Source organism: Pan paniscus, chromosome 9, assembly GCF_029289425.2.
Source record: "Pan paniscus chromosome 9, NHGRI_mPanPan1-v2.0_pri, whole genome shotgun sequence".
In the NCBI taxonomy this organism is placed as follows: Eukaryota; Metazoa; Chordata; class Mammalia; order Primates; family Hominidae; genus Pan; species Pan paniscus.
In genome coordinates, this window is record NC_073258.2 from 33530954 (window position 1) to 33552121 (window position 21168).

The 21168-nt window shown below is 38.3% G+C and overlaps 2 protein-coding genes across 5 annotated transcripts in view; one reads left to right on the plus strand and one right to left on the minus strand.

Moving 5' to 3' along the window:
* DCDC1 (doublecortin domain containing 1) overlaps positions 1-21168 on the minus strand; it is a 497588-nt gene that overhangs the window by 448430 nt on the left and 27990 nt on the right. For all 3 annotated transcript variants that reach the window (XM_055094254.2, XM_055094255.2, XM_057299130.1), the window contains exons 2-3: positions 14794-14911; positions 7430-7599 (exon numbers count right to left, since the gene is read on the minus strand). In XM_055094254.2, coding sequence (XP_054950229.2) covers positions 7430-7593 — 164 coding nt within the window. In that variant the 5' untranslated portion in view covers positions 7594-7599; positions 14794-14911. The remainder of the gene's footprint in view (positions 1-7429; positions 7600-14793; positions 14912-21168) is intronic.
* On the plus strand, positions 156-3390 carry LOC100979122 (acidic leucine-rich nuclear phosphoprotein 32 family member E). Of its 2 annotated transcripts, XM_008955884.4 has the most exons (2): positions 384-709; positions 876-1047. In XM_008955884.4, exons 1-2 carry the CDS (start codon positions 384-386, stop codon positions 1045-1047), a joined length of 498 nt encoding a protein of 165 aa, XP_008954132.3. The 2 variants fall into 2 exon arrangements, with proteins under 2 accessions (XP_034788226.1, XP_008954132.3); XM_034932335.3 differs by having other exon boundaries at positions 156-3390.

Sequence of the window (21168 nt, forward strand, 5' to 3'; positions counted from 1 at the left end):
TTTACTTGCAACTCAATGATTGAATAATAACCAAAATGTTATGTTCAAACTACATATATACTACATAGAATATATTCAATAAGTGTTTGTTAAGTTAAACTTGTTTACTTTTGGTGTGTGTGTGTGTATGTGTGTGCGCGCGTGCGTGTGTGCGCGCGCTAGTGTGTGGACAAGGAGGTGGGGGCAGCTGAGTTACAGTCCCAACTCTTGGACTCCATTTGCTATTCTCTTCTTTCTCCCCCACACCTATCTGGTGGTAGTGGGCGTTTATATTTGCGTTCCTTTTCATTCATTTCTAAATCTCTTAAAAATTTTGGGTTGGGGGTATTGGGGAAGGCAGGAAAGGGAAAAGGAGAGTAGGAGCTGAAGAGCAAGAGGAGGACATGGAGATGAAGAAGAAGATTAACCTGGAGTTAAGGAACAGATCCCCGGAGGAGGTGACAGAGTTAGTCCTTGATAATTGCCTATGTGTCAATGGGGAAATTGAAGGCCTGAATGATACTTTCAAAGAACTAGAATTTCTGAGTATGGCTAATGTGGAACTAAGTTCGCTGGCCCGGCTTCCCAGCTTAAATAAACTTCGAAAATTGGAGCTTAGTGATAATATAATTTCTGGAGGCTTGGAAGTCCTAGCAGAGAAATGTCCAAATCTTACCTACCTCAATCTGAGTGGAAACAAAATAAAAGATCTCAGTACAGTAGAAGCTCTGCAAAATCTTAAAAATTTGAAAAGTCTTGACCTGTTTAACTGTGAGATCACAAACCTGGAAGATTATAGAGAAAGTATTTTTGAACTGCTGCAGCAAATCACATACTTAGATGGATTTGATCAGGAGGATAATGAAGCGCCGGACTCTGAAGAGGAGGATGATGAGGATGGAGATGAAGATGATGAAGAGGAAGAGGAAAATGAAGCTGGTCCACCAGAAGGATATGAGGAAGAGGAGGAGGAAGAGGAAGAGGAGGATGAGGATGAGGATGAAGATGAAGATGAAGCAGGTTCAGAGTTGGGAGAGGGAGAAGAGGAAGTGGGCCTCTCATACTTAATGAAAGAAGAAATTCAGGATGAAGAAGATGATGATGACTATGTTGAAGAAGGGGAAGAAGAGGAGGAAGAGGAAGAAGGAGGTCTTCGAGGGGAGAAGAGGAAACGAGATGCTGAAGACGATGGAGAGGAAGAAGATGACTAGATCATTCTAAGACCAGATTCTCTAATGTTTCTGGGTGTGCAATAGAGTGATCACATCTTTGTTTCTTCATGTACGATAGCTATCCCTACAGAAGATAATGTGTAACTTTTTATAGGAAAAGTGTGGTTTTACTATTTTTGCCTTATCATTCCAAATAAGAACTAGTCTGTTAATGATCATATTGTATGTAGAGAAAAATTTTCATTGACTCCCATTGTGGAATTCCCTAGCAATTTATTTAGACTTAATTTTTTAAATTCAAGCTTACTGTATTAGTCATTTTTAGCCCATAATTAAAACATGATCACTTTTACACAGGTGTAGTATGGCGCATTTCATTCCTTATTTATAAATTAACTGAAATTACAGTTTGCTATAATATAAAATGACAATAGTCTCTTGAGTGGTAAGTTGGTTATTTTTTTAGAGGTGATCCAGGAATCTTTAGTTTGAAGGCAGTTACCTTTTTTTTTTTTTTTTTTTTTTTTGACTATGAGTGTTTGGTTGCTTTTTTGTCACAAGTAACTTGGAAAATAGAAGCAGAATAGTAAAGGTTCTATTCAGCAACATAGTTCATGGATTTTGTGGAGGTTCTATTCAGTAATATGGTTCATGGATTTAGTGGTGACTGATAAGATTTTATTTTTGAAGGAAAAATTGCTTATACTAAGTCCAGAGACATGCAGGTGAGCCCTTTTGTCAGGCTGCAAATCATGACATGCTGATGGTTGTTTATTTTGTTTTTAGGTGTGCATTCTTTTTCTTCTTAGCAATTCCTTTATGATCACCGTCCCTTCTTGTTTCACTCCCTCCCGCTCTCTCAAAAGGAAGTTGGGAAACTTGTGAAACCCAGGAAAACCTTTAGTCTTATACCTCAACTACCTTTCAGTCCTGTCTAGGTTTTAAATAAGTGAAGTAGAAGAAATTGAGTATTTTCTGACATAAGAATATATTATCAATACAGTTTTATGCAGTAAGCTCTGCTTACCATAAATGTTTCTTGGTTGACAACATCTAAGACAATATTAGTGGGATGAAGAAAGAAAAGCAGGGGTGCTTTTGGAAGCAGTGTTAGTGTTCCTCAAAAGTCAGAACAATTGCCTGTTGATATATTAATAAGACATTAAAGTCAAATTTTAATGTTGGCCTCTCAAATGATTTGGATACCACTCTGCAAAGTATTTATAACCTTTAATTCACAGTTTTAAAGCAGATATAATAGCATTTAATTGGAATATACTAGGCAGCTGGAAAAGTATTTGAAACTAAATCGACATTAAAATTAAGATTTGTTTTCAAGTGGATGTCCATTAAAAGTAGAAAAATATTTGGGATAAGTGAGTGTGTGTTTCCTTACATGGCTACTAAATAAAATATAATGAGTATACAAGTATATCTCCTCTTTTGCTATGGAGGCTCCATGTTCAAGGCAATGGCTTTTTAAATCTTGGCTATCTAAAATTTTTTCCCTTTGTTTTGAATATTTGTAAGTTTTTAAAAAGTTAGTGTCAGCAAATTAATTGAAGTTATGCTTCTATACTGGGACATATTTAAATACTGGGTATAGTACTGCTGCTACTGCTTCTACAATGTAAAATGTATGACTTGGTGTTTTAAAGTAAAAATTATGATGTTACTTGTGGAGAAACTAAAAATGTTGTACAACTGACCGAAAGAAAACCCTTGGGATAAGTTTAGTGAGGGGATTGGAATCCCCAAAAAGATAACATTTTTCTTCTCCTTTTAAAAACTGAAATTCCCTGTTCTAGTTCCTAACAATTCTCATTACATACTATGCCAGATTACAAAATACTTATTTTTAAAATGAAATCTATATATTGACTTTCTTATCAATCATCTTACTGTGCAATCAAAATTAGAGTACTTTGGTTTGAAAACAACACTTAGAGCCTCCAGATAACTTTTAAGACTTATTTAGCTTTGTGGGTGGTATTTTCATGCAAATAAGTAAGGGTGGGTTTTATATTTTGTAGAAGTTTTCGGTCCTATTTTAATGCTATTTGTATGGCAGTATGTATATAGTGTGTTAAGTTCCTCAAGAATCTCCTCAAAAACTTTGAAGTTAATACTTTTGTGCAACTGTGTTTTGAATAAAGCCATGACAGTGTTAAAAACAAACAAAAAAATTTGCAGTACTCCTGATTATTCTTTTATTGTTTTTGACTGTTCCCTGTTTTTTTCTGTGACTGCTGTAACTTAAAGTTTTTGAAACTGAATTGCTTCAAATAAATTGAAGATTTGTTATAATGAAAAAAAAAAAAAACTTGTTTACTTTTGCAGAAGAAAAACTTCTAAAGAAGAAGAACAATTTCCAAGATTCATAAAGACACATCTGAGCATAGCATCGGGGGCATAAATCATTCCACCCAAAGGAAAAAAAAAAGGTTTTTTACTTGTGTAAAAGTATACAGGAATAAAAATAAGGCATATGTGAAATTTAAAACTGGGGGGCTTATAAATATTATATACAACTTTTCCAGAAGAAATTTAAATTTTCAAAAAGAAACAATGATCTAGTCTTTCAACATTTTATAAAGAAAATATTATATTTATATGTAGATCTGCAGAAATATTTGTAAAGGCTTGAAGGAAAAAATCTGGAAAAAAATTATGAACTGGAGAAAATATAATTTCTTGGGTAGCAGGAGTCTAAAACAGTGAAGGTGTGACCATGCTTCATTCACTATTGCTGTTTTCTTCTCACTCCCTTCTGTCACTCATTCCATGGTGGGAATCGACAGTTCATTTTTGGAATGCTGAAGTTGCTAAACTTAAACTGTCCATAGAAAAGGCAATGTTTATATTTCAAAAATGTTTATATTTCAAAAAGGATCTAAAATTCATTCCAAGTAAAAAGTACCCAAGATAAATTACATTAAATAGTGATTGAATAGATTAGGTGTCTGTTAGTATCCTTGAAAGCAAGATTTGCTTGTGAAAAAGTAACCTAGATAATGTACAACAAAAAAATGGTTAGTATTTACTTTTTAAAAACTGATTTCAGTTCTCATTTATTTTACTAAAAGTAATTTTCCTCCTCAGGGAATTGTAAGAGTTGGTAATGTACTGAGCTGCCAGCAGGATAAAAAATACTATAACTTCCCATTATAAAAATCATTAAATCACATTCCTTACATGATAATTGGCTGAAAATCATTAAAACAACATATTTTACATTGAGATGGAAAAATATACTAATTGTTTACAACATTCTCCTCATGTAAAAATGCAATTGTAATTTGGAGATCTTCCACTCCAGCATTTGGAGTGCTGGATATGAATATGGTGAAACTATGCCTGGATACCTGTTACTAATAAATAACTGATTCTGTCATCCATGTCTCCAAGGCTATTGCCCAATTCTGGGTCACTTGGGAATGCATCAGACCACAGCTGAGCAAGAAAAGTTTACTATTGTGCTACTTTCCTGGAAGTAGCCACAGAAATGAGGCTACATTTTTTTTAGTCACATGACCTCCAAATGGTGAGTCATAAAATAAGAGGATGAAACCTTTGGTATAATAAGCTGAAAACATTTATAATGTTGGTGTTAGTTTTCTTGTGAGGGGGCATGTCCTGGTACAGAGGTTTTCACTGTGTTATAAGCAAATGCAGCATGGAGTGACAGCAGAGGAAACACATGGAAAGAAAGAACAGAGGGAAGGACAGTGGATAATGTAAATATAATGAAAAGTAAACTGATAGCATCAGATAGTAACAAGAAAATAAAGTGGTCACTGTATGGCTACTTTGAATGGACTTAATATATATACATATATATGTAGGCATATTTTGTAAAAAGTACAGTGTATTCATTAATGAAGAAAAGCAGAATCTCTGTGATACAAGTAGGAAAAACAAATTGACTATATTTTAATAATTACTTCTCATAAAAAGACCACAAGATGGTAGAAGAAAGGTGGCAAGGAAAACAAGAATGAGACAAAAGAAGTTTTAACCTCAATCAGGGGAGAAATGTCTTTACTCATAGAGAAAATTGCCTCTCTCTGATAATCATATTAATACCAATGGCTCTTAAATTACCATTAGCCTTTATGAACTTGACCCCTTTCAGGTTGAAACTCATCATTTTCTTTTTCATGAAGGTAAAAGACCTCGGAGCATTTTCTTTTTCATGAAGGTAAAAGACCTCGGAGCATTGTCTACAGCTTTCCATTAGATTGCCAAGAAGAGGGTTACTTCATTTTCTTGGTTTATCATAATCAAAGTTGATGGTAACAGGCAATAGTGACAGAAAAGAAGTTAGGATTCAAACAAAGAAACAAAAGAAGCACATTGAAACAAAAACTAGAAAAAACAGCGGTAGGAAAGTGTCACATGAGAAGAAAGACTGACATATAATGAAAAGGACAAATAAAGCCAGTGTTAAACCGACTAACAATCAAAGAAAGAAAATAGGAAAAAAGCAGGAACAGAGTGAATAAGTGAAAATACGTTTAGCTTTACCATAAAAAAAATAAAGTAGCTAAAAATGCACAAAAATAGTTAGAATAAAAAGTGAATGTATCACCATTTTGAAGTAGAAAATTGGAAATAAATAAATATTAAAGGCAATAAAAATATGTGCAAGTACACATTATATTAGAATTGGCATTTGTATAAAGGAACGTTTAATCCTATTTAGAAATTTTTTTATAATAAGTCATGAGTGACTTATGTCCCTACAATATAACACACAGGGTATTCATTTTTTTAAAAGCTGCACTGTATAAAGGATCTCATATACTGCTAATATGCACTTATAGCTGAGAGGAATAAAGCAAAACGAATTAGCTGAAAGTCAAGGTTTCACTTTCATCTTAACCTAGTGACACACAAACAAAAATAAGCAAACATTCAAATTGATCTAGGAAAAATATATGATCTAGCATTTCCATAAGAAGATTAACATAATCTTTAATTTATGAATAATATATTGATTTTCTTATAGTCTCAGTTTTCTATTTAACATAAAGACTAGGGCATCACACTCAGACAGCCAATAGTTTATCAATGTATGACAAATATCTTTTAGTTCTTTCACTTTCTAACAGAGAAAAAGCACAGGAAGAATACCGTCTCCTCTGCTTTACAGTTCTGATAAATGCTGTAGTGTTAGACCCATTTGAGTTCATACCATACCTTCTTTATTACTACTTACTAGTTGTGTAAGCTTAGTCAAGTTAATAAACCTCTCTCTGCCTTTGTTTCCTCATAGGTAAAACAAAGGTATTGAGACTATCGTCTGTCTTATATTCCTCCTAGTGTTTTGTTTTGTTTTGTTTTTTCGACAGAGTTTCGCTCTTGTTACCCAGGCTGGAGTGCAATGGCACGATCTTGGCTCACCGCAACCTCCAGCTCTCGGGTTCAAGCGATTCTCCTGCCTCAGCCTCCCAAGTAGCTGGGATTACAGGCATACACCACCAAGCCCTGCTAATTTTTTGTATTTTTAGTAGAGATGGGGTTTCCCCATGTTGGTCAGGCTGGTCTCGAACTCCCGACCTCAGGTGATCTGCCCGTCTCAGTCTTCCAAAGTGCTGGGATTACAGGCGTGAGTAACTGCACCCAGCCTCTAGTATTGTTTTGAGAACAAAATTGATATAATGCGGGTTAAGTGCTAAGCATGGTGACTGGCACCTAACAAGTACTACCTGCCATTATCGTTATTATCATTATGATACCTGTTCAAGTCAGATCCCAGAGATAATTTACATTTATTGCACCATCTACATTTTTTCTTCCCACAAAGTAGAAAAAAGGAAGGGCTCTACTCTAAGCAACAACCTCCATAACTCAACACATCTCAAAGTTACTTACTTATATCACCTGTACTCAAACATTTTTTTTTAGACAGAGTCTCACTCTGTCGCCCAGGCTAGAGTCAAGTGGCATGATCTCAGCTCACTGTAACCTCCACCTCCTAGGATCAAGCGATTCTCCTGCCTTAGCCTTCCGAGTAGCTGAGATTACAGGTTCCCATGACCATGTCCGGCTAATTTTTTTGTATTTTTAGTAGAGACAGGGTTTCACCATGTTGGCCAGGCTGGTCTCGAACTTCTAACCTCAAGTGATCCACCTGCCTCGGCCTCCCAAAGTGCTGGGATTACAGGCATGAACCACCTGGCCCGGCCAAGACTGATTGAAAATTTAAACTACTTTCTATAAACACTTTTATCCCCTTCAGTATTTAGTTTAAGCTGCTGAAATAATGTTCTTACCTTGGTAAATCATTCAAAATATATTTGTAAATTGGGTTTACAGTATTCCCATCCAAAGTGCCTTCAGGGCTACTTTGCTGTAATACTTCCATTGCTTCAGGCAAGAGGGATAAGGAAGACTGAGATAGTGCTTCTCTGTGATCTTCTGCTCCTGTTTTTGCCATTTTCAGCTAAAAATGATAAAGAATGTTATTTAATTTTAAATGTAAAATCCTACTAGATTACAAATAGAGGCTGGGCATTAATCACAACTTACTTGTCATCATGTGATTCTAGACCATATAGCAATGATTAAATGTGAAATTCCCTTAGTAATTAACAGATGAGAGCTTAAAGAAAGAAAAAAAATATGAATCTAAGTCAACAATTGGTATAATACTGTTTAAGAATGAAAAAAATGGGCCGGGTTCAGTGGCTCACACCTGTAATCCCAGCACTTTGGGAGGCCAAAGCGGGCGGATCACAAGGTCAGGAGATAGAGACCATCCTGGCTAACACAGTGAAACCCCGTCTCTACTAAAAATACAAAATAAATAAATAAATAAATAAATAAATAAATAAGCCGGGTGTGGTGGTGGCAGGCGCCTGTAGTCCCAGCTACTTGGGAGGCTGAGGCAGGAGAATGGCAGGAACCCGGGAGGTGGAGCTTGCAGTGCGGTGAGATCGCGCCACTGCACTCCAGCCTGGGCGACAGAGTGAGACTACATCTCAAAAAAAAAAAAAAAAAAAAAAAAGAATTAAAAAAATGCTGGTTTGTTCGAAAACATTTTAATTTTTGCTATTTGCTGGAAAACTGCTTATATAAGCAAAATTGTATGTGAAATACGTTACTGAGAAAGCACACCACAAGGCTTTTTTTTTTTTTTTTTTTTTTTTTTTTTTTTTTGTCTTGTCCTTCATCCCTCTTTTTTGGAACTTACCTTCCTCCTGATTCTGATGGGTCTGTCAATTATGTGGCCTTGCCTTCAAGGCATGGAAGTGAATGTCTACTAGGCTAGCCAATCAAAATGCCCTATTCTCCCACATACAGAGATTGGTAAATCAGAGTCCTGATGAAGAAAGCAATCAGGGCTCTATTCTCCTGGATTGCTAGCTTTAAGAAAAATGCAAACCTCCCCCATTGAGATGAAGCCAAAAGAGATGAAAGCAGACCTAAGAGATGGAGAGAGACAGAAAGTGAGATTCCTGATGATGACATTTGAATCCCTGAGACCAGCTATTTAAAAAAACCACCTCTTTAGTTTCCTACGTACATAAGCCAATAATTTTCTTTCTTTGCTTAAGCTAGTTGGAGTCAGGATTTTCTATTTTTTTTTATTACTATACTTTAAGTTCCAGGGTACATACATGTGCATAACGTGCAGGATTGTTACATATGTACACATGTGCCATGTTGGTTTGCTGTACCCATTAACTTGTCATTTACATTGGGTATTTCTCCGAATGCTATCCCTCCAGCCCTGCCCCCGACCCCACAACAGGCTCTGGGGTGTGATGTTCTCTGCCCTGTGTCCAAGTGTTCTCATTGTTCAATTCCCACATATGAGTGAGAAAATGCAGTGTCTGGTTTTCTGTCCTTGTGATAGTTTGCTCAGAATGATGCTTTCCAGCTTCATCCATGTCCCTACAAAGGACATGAACTCATCATTTTTTATGGCTGCATAGTATTCCATGGTGTACATGTGCCACACTTTCTTAATCCAGTCTATCATAGATGGACATTTGGGTTGGTCCCAAGTCTTTGCTATTGTGAATAGTGCCACAATAAACATACGTGTACATGTGTCTTTATAGTAGCATGATTTATAATCCTTTGGGTATATACCCAGCAATGGGATGGCTGGGTCAAATGGTATTTCTAGTTCTAGATCCTTGAGGAGTCGCCACACTGTCTTCCACAATGGTTGAACTAGTTTACACTCCCACCAGCAGTGTAAAAGCATTCCTATTTCTCCACATCCTCTCCAGCACCTGTTGTTTCCTGACTTTTTAAGGATCGCCATTCTAACTGGTGTGAGATGGTATCTCATTGTGGTTTTGATTTGCATTTCTCTGATGACCAGTGATGATGAGCATTTTTTCATGTGTCTTTTGGCTGCATAAATGTCTTCTTTTGAGAAATGTCTGTTCATATCTTATGCCCACTTTTTGATGGGGTTGTTTTTTTTCTTGTAAATTTGCTTAAGTTCTTTGTAGATTCTGGATATAAGCCCTTTGTCAGATAGGTAGATGGCAAAAATTTTCTCCCATTCTGTAGGTTGCCTCTTCACTCTGATGGTAGTTTCTTTTGCTGTGCAGAAGCTCTTTAGTTTAATTAGATGCCACTTGTCAGTTTTGACTTTTGTTGCCATTGCTTTTGGTGTTTTAGTCATGAAGTCCTTGCCCATGCCTATGTCCTGAATGGTATTGCCTAAGTTTTCTTCTAGGGTTTTTATGGTTTTAGGTCTAACATTTAAGTTTTTAATCCATCTTGAATTAATTTTTGTATAAGGTGTAAGTAAGGGATCCAGTTTCAGCTTTCTACATATGGCTAGCCAGTTTTCCCAGCACCATTTATTAAATAGCGAATTCTTTCCCCATTTCTTGTTTTTGTCAGGTTTGTCAAAGATCAGAGGGCTGTAGATGTACAGTGTTATTTCTGAGGCCTCTGTTCTGTTCCATTGGTCTATATCTCTGTTTTGTTACCAGTACCATGCTGTTTTGGTTACTGTAGCCTTGTAGTATAGTTTGAAGTCAGGTAGCGTGATGTCTCCAGCTTTGTTCTTTTTGCTTAGGATTGTCTTGGCAATGTGGGCTCTTTTTTGGTTCCATATGAACTTTAAAGTAGTTTTTCCAATTCTGTGAAGTCATTGGTAGCTTGATGGGGATGCCACTGAATCTAAAATTACCTTGGGCAGTATGGTCATTTTCACGATATTGATTCTTCCTATCCATGAGCATGGAATGTTCAATTTGTTTCTGTCCTCTTTTATTTCTTTGAACGGTGGTTTGTAGTTGACCTTTAAGAGGTCCTTCACATCTGTTGTAAGCTGGATTCCTAGGTATTTTATTCTCTTTGTAGCAATTGTGAAGGGGAGTTCATTCATGATCTGGCTCTTTGTTATTGGTGTATAAAAATGCTTGTGATTTTTGCACATTGATTTTGTATCCTGAGACTTTGCTGAAGTTGCTTATCAGCTTAAGGAGACTTTGGGCTGAGACGATGGAGTTTTCTAAATGTACAATCATGTCATCTGCAAACAGGGACAATTTGACTTCCTCTTTTCCTAATTGAATATCCTTTATTTCTTTCTCTTGCCTGATTTCCCTGGCCAGACTTTCCAACACTTTGTTGAGTAGGAGTGATGAGAGAGGGCATCCCTGTCTTGTGCCAGTTTTCAAAGGGAATGATTCCAGTTTTTACCTATTCAGTATGATATTGGCTGGGGGTTTGTCATAAATAGCTCTTATTATTTTGAGATACGTTCCATCAATACCTAGTTTATTGAGTTTTTAGCACAAAGGACTGTTGAATTTTGTCGAAGGCCTTTTCTGCATCTATTGAGATAATCATGTGGTTTTTGTCTTTGGTTCTGTTTATGTGATGGATTATGTTTATTGATTTGCATATGTTGAACCACCCTTGCATCCCAGGGATGAAGCCTACTTGATCGTGGTGGATAAGCTTTTTGATGTGCTGCTGGATTCGGTTTGCCATATTTTATTGAGGATTTTCGCATCAATGCTCATCAGGGATACTGGTCTAAAATTCTCTTTTTTTTGTTGTGTCTCTGTCAGGTTATGGTATCAGGATGATGCTGGCCTCATAAAATGAGTTAGGGATGATTCCCTCTTTTTCTATTGATTGGAATAGTTTCAGAAGGAATGGTACCAGCTCCTCCTTGTACCTCTGGTAGAATTTGACTGTGAATCCGTCTGGTCCTGAACTTTTTTTTGGTTGGTGGGCTATTAATTATTGCCTCAATTTGAGAGCCTGTTATTGGTCTATTCAGAGATTCAACTTCTTCCTGGTTTAGTCTTGGGAGGGTGTATGTATCCAGGAATTTATGCATTTCTTCTAGATTTTCTAGTTTATTTGCAAAGAGATGTTTATAGTATTCTCTGATGATAGTTTGTATTTCTGTGGGATTAGTGGTGATATCCCCTTTATCATTTTTTATTGCGTCTATTTGATTCTTCTCCCTTTTCTTCTTTATCAGTCTTGCTAGCAGTCTATCAATTTTGTTGATGTTTTCAAAAAACCAGCTCCTGGATTCATTGGTTTTTTGAAGGGTTTTTTGTGTCTCTATCTCCTTAAGTTCTGCTCTGATCTCAGTTATTTCTTGCCTTCTGCTAGCTTTTGAATTTGTTTGCTCTTGCTTCTCTAGTTCTTTTAATTGTGATGTTAGGGTGTCAATTTTAGATCTTTCCTTCTTTCTCTTGTGGGCATTTAGTGCTATAAATTTCCCTCTACCCACTGCTTTAAATGTGTCCCAGAAATTTTGGTACATTGTGTCTTTGTTCTCATTGGTTTCAAAGAAGATCTTTATTTCTGCCTTCATTTCATTATTTACCCAGTAGTCATTCAAGAGCAGGTTGTTCGGTTTCCATGGAGTTGTGTGGTTTTGAGTGAGTTTCTTAATCTTGAGTTTTAATTTGATTGCACTGTGGTCTGAGAGACAGTTCGTTGTGATTTCTGTTCTTTCACATTTGCTGAGGAGTGCTTTTAACTTCCAACTATGTGGTCAATTTTGGAATAACTCCAGTGTGGTGCTGAGAAGAATGTATATTCTGTTGATCTGGGGTGGAGAGTTCTGTAGATGTCTATTAGGTCTGCTTGGTGCAGAGCTGAGTTCAAGTCCTGGATATCCTTTTTAACCTTCTGTCTCATTGATCTGTCTAATATGGACAGTGGGGTGTTAAAGTCTCCCATTATTATTGTGTGAGAGTCAAAGTCTCTTTGTAGGTCTCTAAGGACTTGCTTTATGAATCTGGGTGCTCCTGTATTGGGTGCATATATATCTATGCTAGTTAGGTCTTCTTGTTGAATTGATCCCTTTACCATTGTATAATGGCCTTTTTTGTCTCTTTTGATCTTTGTTGGTTTAAAGTCTGTTTTATCAGAGACTAGGTTTGCAACCCCTGCTCTTTTTTTGCTTTCCATTTGCTTGGTAGATCTCCCTTCATCCCTTTATTTTGAGCCTATGTGTGTCTCTCCACATGAGATGGGTCTCCTGAAAACAGCACACTGATGGGTCTTGACTCTATCCAATTTCCCAGTCTGTGTCTTGTAATTGGGGCATTTAGCCCATTTACATTTAAGGTTAATATTGTTATGTGTGAATTTGATCCTGTCATTATGATGTTAGCTGGTTACTTTGCCCATTAGTTGCTGCAGTTTCTTCCTAGCATCAGTGGTCTTTACAATGTGGCATGTTTTTGCAGTGGCTGGTACTGGTTGTTTCTTTCCATGTTTAGTGCTTCCTTCAGGAGCTCTTGTAAGGCAGGCCTGGTGGTGACAAAATCTCTCAGCATTTGCTTGTCTGTAAAGGATTTTATTCCTCCTTCATTTATGAAGCTTAGTTTGGCTGGATATGAAATTCTGGGTTAAAAATTCCTTTCTTTAAGAATGATGAATATTGGCCCCCACACTCTTCTGGTTTGTAGAGTTTCTGCCAAGAGATCTGCTGTTAGTCTGATGGGCTTCCCTTTGTGGGTAACCCGACCTTTCTCTCTGGCTGCCCTTAACATTTTTTCCTCATTTCAACCTTAGTGAATCTGACAATTATGTGTCTTGGGGTTGCTCTTCTCGAAGAGTATCTTTGTGGTGTTCTCTGTATTTCCTTAACTTGAATGTTGGCCTACTTTGCTAGGTTGGGGAAGTTCTCCTGGATAATATCCTGAAGAGTGTTTTCCAACTGGGTTCCATTCTCCCTGTCACTTTCAGGCACACCAATCAAACGTAGATTTGGTCTTTTCACATAGTCCCATAATTCTTGGAGGCTTTGTTCAGTTCTTTTTACTCTTTTTTCTCTAAACTTCTCTTCTCACTTTATTTCATTAATTTGATCTTCAACCACTGACACCCTTTCTTCTACTTGATCAAATCGGCTACTGAAGCTCATGCATGCGTCACATAGTTCTTGTGCCATGGTTTTCAGCTCCATCAGGTCATTTAAGGTCTTGTCTATACTGTTTATTCTAGTTAGCCATTCGTCTAATCTTTTTTCAAGGTTTTTAGCTTCCTTGCAATGGGTTCGAACATCCTCCTTTAGCTCAGAGAAGTTTGTTATTACCGACCTTCTGAAGCCTACTTCTGTCAGCTTGTCAAAGTCATTCTCCATCCAGCTTTGTTCCATTGCTGGCGAGGAGCTGCGATGCTTTGGAGGAGAAGAGGTGCTCTGGTTTTTAGAATTGTCAGCTTTTCTGCTCTAGTTTCTCTCCATCTTTGTGGTTTTATCTACCTTTGGTCTTTGATGTTGGTGACTTACAGATGGGGTTTTGGTGTGGATGTCCTTTTTGTTGATGTTGATGCTATTCCTTTCTGTTTGTTAGTTTTTCTTCTAACAGTCAAGTCCCTCAGCTGCAGGTCTGTTGGAGTTTGCTGGAAGTCCACTCCAGACCATGTTTGCCTAGGTATCACCAGCAGAGGATGCAGAACAGCAAATATTGCAGAACAGCAAATACTGCTGCCTGATCCTTCCTCTGGAAACTTCGTCCCAGAGGGGTACCCGCCTATATGAGGTGTCAGTTGGCCCCTGCTGGGAAGTGTCTCCCAGTTAGGGTACAAGGGGGTCAGGGACCCACTGAGGAGGCAGTCTGTCCATTCTCCGAGCTCAAACACAGTGCTGAGAGAACCACTGTTCTCTTCAGAGCTGTCAGACGGGGACGTTTAAGTCTGCAGAAGTTTTTGCTGCCTTTTGTTCAGCTATGCCCTGCCTCCAGAGGTGGGGTCTAGACGCAGCAGGCCTTGCAGAGCAGCGGAGGGCTCTGCCCCGTTCAAGCTTCCCCAGCTGCTTTGTTTACCTACTCAAGCCTCAGCAATGGTGGATACCCCTCCTCCTGCCAGGCTGCTGCCTTGCAGGTCGATCTCAGACTGCTTCACTAGTAGTGAGCAAGGCTCCGTGGGCATGGGACCCACTGAAGCATGTGTGGGATATAATCTCCTGGTGTGTCATTTGCTAAGACCATTGGAAAAGTGCAGTATTTGGGCTGGAGCATCCTATTTTTCCAGGTACCGTCTGTCATGGCTTCCCTTGGCTAGGAAGGGGAAATCCCCCGACCCCTTGCACTTCCCGGGTGAGGCAATGCCCCGCCCTGCTTCAGCTTCCCCTCTGTGGGCTGCACCCACTGTCCAACCAGTCCCAATGAGATGAACCAGGTACCTTAGTTGGAAATGCAGAAATCACCCATCTTCTGCATTAATCACGCTGGGAGCTGCAGGCTGGAGCTGTTCCTATTTGGCCATCTTGGAATGGAATCTGGAATTTTCTTATTTGCAATCTAGAAAATAGAGTAACACACACAGACAATCTAATTTGACCAAAAGACCAAAACAATATGCCCATAAGAAATCATGTCAAAGAATGTTATTTATAGCAGCAGTCCCCAACCTTTTTGACACCAGAGACCAATTTCATGGAAAACAATTTTTCTACAGACCCAAGGGTTGGGGACCAGTACCTGGAGGCTGGGGACCCCTGATCTACAGGATCCTTTCCAGGGTGTAATCCTGGTCTCACAATACTGATTAAAATAGCTACAAAATCTCATCTCTGAAGTGGCCCACTAAGACAATGAAGAGGAGTCCCAAATTAAGATTATATGGCAGGCCTAAGGAAAATATATTACTTTTAAGGTAAAAAAAAATTCCTTTTACTTTTTTAGTGTTGTTCTGAAATAAATGCTTTCATTCATTCACACATTATTCTTTGACATTGTTCTAGGCACTTATAATCAGTTAACAAAGCAGAAAAAAACCATTGTGCCCTATGCAGCTTACTTTCAAGTGGGAACAGATAATAAACAATAAACATCATAAATAAGCAGATGTTAATAGGTAATAAATGCTAAGGGGAAAACTGATGAGGAAAAAGTAAATTGGGAGTATGTGGGAGTGGAGGGAATTGCAAGTTTAAATAGGGTTGTTAGTGTAGGCCACATAGAGCTGGTAGCATCTGGGCAAAGATATGAAAGAGGCAAGAAAGTTTGTCATGCAGATACCCAGGGAGACCCAGGAGGGTGCCTTAGGGCAGGCATCCAAAAGGTCCTAAGGTGGGATATATCTGGCAAGTGTGAAGAACAGCAAAAGTAGATGAATAGATGAACAAGGAAGAATGTAGTTGGGATGAGGTTAGAAAGGGTATGGAGGAGGTGGACACAACACAGGACCTTGCAGGACATTGTTAGGACTTTGCGAGAACTAGTAAGCTCATGGAGTGTTTAGCAATATGATTTTTTTAAAAAGATAATTTTGAATTCTTTGTTAAGAATTCACCAAATGCATTGAAATAATTGTATTGCAATGTCCTAATGTGTCCATATGTTAGTATTTTCTAATAAATGCATTGAAATAATTGTATTGCAATGTCCTAATGTGTCCATATGTTAGTATTTTCTAATAATTGCATAAACTTTGTGGCAGAGACTGCCAATTGTCTGCCAATATCCATTCCTTGTTCCTTCTACAAAACTAGAATCCCTGATTTTTAACTGAGACATATGGCTGCCTAAAATAAAGACTGTATTTTCCAGTTTTCCTTGTAGCTGGGCAGGACCATATGAACATGTTCTGGCCAATGGCATGTTAGTGGAGATGGTCCATGCAAGTGAGTGTACCCTTCTTTTTCCTTCCTTCTACTACCTAGAATGAAAACAATGGCTAGTCCTGGATTGGTCATCTTTAACTTTGATGAGATGCTGAAAATGAAAGCCAGGACTGAGGGAAGATTGAAGGAGTCTGAACCTCTGACAACATGGAGTACCATACCAACCCTGGACTATCTACCTCCAGACTTTTACATGAGTAAGAAACACCTAGTTTGTTCAAAACAGTGTTAATTTGGATCTTTGTTACTTGCAGTTAAACCTAATCCTGAAATACCTGACATTCTCTTGAAGTAAATTGCTTTCAAAAACCTAAAATACATGGTATTTACTTAGAGCAAAGAAATAAGGATAACACTAGAATGGCTTAAAATATAAATTTAACTCAGAGTCTAGTAATTTGGGACTTTGGGCCTTGCAGGGTTGAAGAATTCAACTGTTTGTGTATCCCAAACTGAAACTATAAAAAGTAGCACTCTACAGTGATTGCTACAGAAGATGAGACTGTGGTTCTAAGCTTTTTAACAACACTTTTCTTTAAGAATTCTTCCCTGGTTGGGTGTGATGGCTCACGCCTGTAATCCCGACACTGTGGGAGGCTGAAGAGGAAGGACTGCTTGAGTCCGGGAGTTTGAGACCAGTCTGGAAAACACAGTGAGACCCTGACTCTACAAAAAGTAACTTAACTGGGTATGATTGCACACACCTCTAGTCCTAGCTACTTGGGAGGCCGAGGCAGGAAGATTGCTTGAGCCCAGGAGATTGAGGCTGCAGTGAGCCATGATCATGCCCCTGCACTCCAGCCTGGGTGAGTGAGACCCTGTCTCAATCAATCAATCCATCAATCAAACTAGCCTAGCTGTCAAAGATCAGATTAAGGTTGCTGTTTTTCAACCCAAGCTTATTGTGTTAGGTGACCTCAAAGGAATCATCTTTATGTTGAAGCACAGAGTCAGGGAATAAAAAACCAGTACTCAGGCTTAAAAATAATGTCTAGACGTGATCTTTGGCTCTGAACATGGGATTAGCTATAGACTGGAAGTCTACTAATTTAGGGGAAGAGGAAGGAGCAGTGTTAAATTACTAAAGAAACCACGAAGCTGGCCGAAAAACATGACTGACCTGTATTCAAATCTCATGCCCACATTTGTATCAGCAGGAAGCAGGCTGCAGATCTGTTCAGCACTCCAGAACAGCAAATTCTCCATTGACCACATCAGATGTGGTCAGAAAGTACAATGTACAAGGAAGACCCTTTCCAAAAGGCAGAATTAGGAGTACTCTGATGAACTAATCAAGGAAATTGCTCCATTGCTAGAGAAAGGAACTTTTACAATTCCTACCTAGCCTAGCAGAATTGATAACCACTATAAACCAGTGACTCTTGTGTTAATCCTATTCTCCTCCTTTCCAAATATACATCCATTCTGTTAGGTGTGATGTGGCAAATGCATTAACTTTTAGTTTATAGGTTACTAGACCACCTGGACTTAATGAAAAGGACAGTGCATTAACCCAACATCCTAGATTCTGAGCCATATTCAAATGGATCATATTTGGGGGTTCACATACATAATTAAAATCTAGAACAGGCACGTATGATCAAGAATAGGTGGTTATGTTCTATCTACAGGAAGAAGGGCGTACCAAAGATATTTTGGTGGCTAAAAGGTTGGATTGTGGAGTAAACTGTTAGATGTTCACTAGAATCTCTTCCCTTTTACAGTGTCTAGCTGAAGCCTTTTTTCCATCTACATGTTGCCACTTGACCACATGACTAAATTCTGGTCAGCAGAATGTAAGCAGAAGTGGCATATGTGATTTCTGGGAACTGTCACCAAAGAAGGGGGTATGGGGCATAATTTTCAGCCTTCTTTTCTTCCTTCCTGATATCTGGAATGTGATCATGGCTTAAAGCTGGAATAGCCATGAATGCACCATCTGTGACTTTGGGAATGGAAGCTTCTCACAGCACAGCAACAAAATAGAAGATCTTAGAGCATTATACTAGCCCTCCAGACTTTTATATGAGTAAGAAATAAGCCTTTTTTTCTTACCCGTCCTCTATGTAAACTTTACATTGTAAGTAAGAAATAAACTTTTATATGAGTAAGAAATAAACCTCTTTTTCTTACCCATCCTCAATGTAAACTTTTCTTAACATCTTGTACATGCTATTTATTTCCAGTCTCTAGACCTTTACTCACACTGCTCCTACACTGTTGATGATTTAGAAACTAGAAGCCAACTTGGTATAATGAAATAGACTTCTTTTTTCCATTGCCCAAAGTTCATGTTTAAGTCAGTTGGTTGCCTGAAATTAAGAATGAATTTTCCTATGTGCTATGGTTGGAATGTTTGTGGCCACCCTCCACCCCCTGCCAAATTTCTAAGTTGAAACTTAATCCCCAATGTGATGTTATTATGAGGCAGAGCCTTTAGGGAGGCAATTAAGTCATAAGGGTGGACTCTTTTTACAACGCAAGGGCACATTATCAATAAGGAAGCAGGCACTCACCAGACACTGCTGGTGCCTTGATCTTAGACATCCCAGCTTCCAGAACTGTGAGGAATAAATTTCTATTGTTTGTATACGATTCAGTCTAAGGTATTTTGTTATGGCAGCCCAGAATAAGATACTATGGAAACAAATGTATACATTAATCAGTTTCCTTGCCTCATTCAATATATGCTAGTAATACCTGAATTAACTCTCCAATAATATTATAGTTAAAAAAAATTTTATGAGAGCTGAGACTAGTCTGTCCTGTTCACTTTGCATTCATAGTGCTTAATTCAGTGTCTAGGACATAGTAGGTATGCAATAAATATTTATAAAAGAAATATGGGAAATTGTACTTCAGATGCCAAGAACACATTTGTTCACAGCAGCAACATTGTAATCACAGAAGAAAGGATTCCTTACAGGACTAAAGTAGATAGTTTTGACAAATTTTCAATGTTAATTCTTTCTATCTGAACTAGCCAAATAATTTATCATCCAAACTGGGCCTGTCCCAGGCAAATCAAGTGTCTAGACTGCACCTATCTATATTTAAATAGCCTCCTTTTTAAATGAAAAGGTACTATCCTATGTCTCTGTGGTTGCATATGTACCCATGGGACTCACCAAAGATTTACTCTTTGCTGCTTTTTAAAGAAGGCACCAAAAAGTCTCTGTTTTTATCTTGATGAAAATAATGTTTTACTCTTCAAGGAAGAACAAAAAGCATTTCCTCCTCACTAGCTCCACTCCCAGTGGTAAGTGGGATTTCCTAATTCAGAGGTCTGGTTTCCTTTACCCAGGGATGATACACGGGGCCTTTTTGCATTTTTAAAATCTGTGCCTAAAAGGCCTTTAAGTTAAATTGCTGGATTTCCCAGGACATAAAAAATAATTAGCAAGAATTGGTCTGCAGCAGACAAATCTACCCCACACTATTCTGGGGCAGTGAGACCTTGGAAGAAAATGACTGTGTGGAGTGTATATGGTTCTGAGAGAGAGAAGGAGAGGAGCAGGAGGGAGGGAGGAAAGGAGAAGGAGAGGTGGATTTAAAAGGCTAGGTAACTGTAGCTGTGATCTGGGGGAACCAGTGATGGGTACTGTAATTGAGCACAATACTGAAGGAATTGTGTTAGCCACTGTGATGGTTAATTTTATGGGTCAACTTGGCAGGGCCATGGTGACCAGCTATTTGATCAACCATTGTTCTGGGTGTTTTCTGTGAAGGTGTTTTTTTGGATGAGATTAACATTTAAATGGGTAGACTCTGAGTAAAGCAGTTTACCCTCCATAATGTGATGTGGGTCTCATCCAATCAGTTTAAAGCTTTTATAGAAAAAAGACTGACTTCCCCTGGGTAAGAAGGAATTCTTCCAGCAGGTTGTCTTTGGACTTGAATTGCACCCCTTCTCTAAGTCTCTAGCCTGCCAGCCTACCCATCAGATATTGGACTCACATAGCCTCTGCACTCACGGGAGCCAATTCTTAAAAATCAATTAATCTTCCTCTCTCTCTCTCTTCATATATATATGTATTGATTAAAGAATGAGTAGATAGAGAAGGGAAGGAGAAAACAAGGCGGAAGAGAAATTGGTGGAGGGTGAGAGAATGAATTTGGTTTTGGATCCGTGGAACTTGAGGTATCTGGCAAGCAGTTAAGGACACCACTGGTTGACTGATGAGTAAGAGATGTCCAACATGAAAGCCTCCCGTGAACCTGCTGGAGTTTGGTGGACTTTGCCTTTCCACATCTTGGAGAGCTAGTAGGGAGGAGTTTTTCTGCAGGTGACTCTGGCTTCCAGAAGGGGGCAGCAAAAAGGATGGTTCAGAAGAAAGAACTTGGCTAAGTATGTGCATTTCAAGACAAAGTTCTCCAGAAACTTCTTTCACAGGTAGGGAATTCAACAACAGTGCCCACTGCAGTGAAGCATTGTATTGGTCCCAGAAGAAAGTGATGACAGAATAACATTGAGACCAATTCACCCTGCGAGTAGAATCTCTGAGTTATGTTTGGTTTGGTTAAGAATGGAAATTCCAGTTTTATTGATAGATAGATAGATAGATAGATAGATAGATAGATAGATAGATAGACAGATAGATAGATAGACATGCGTTGCTTAACAATGGGGATACGTTATGAGAAACCCACCATTAGGTGATTTCACTGGGCAAATATCATACAGTATACTTACACAAACCTAGATGGCATACTATACACCTAGCCTCTATAGTATAGCTGATTGGTCCTAGGCTACAAACCTGTACAGCATGTTACTGTGTAGAACACCGTAGGCAATTTTAACACTATAGTAAGTATTTGTGTATCTAAACATAGAAAAAGTAATACACTGCACTACAACATTACAACAGCTATGTCACTAGGTGATAGACATTTTTCAGCTCCATTATAATCTCATGGGAGTACCGTTGT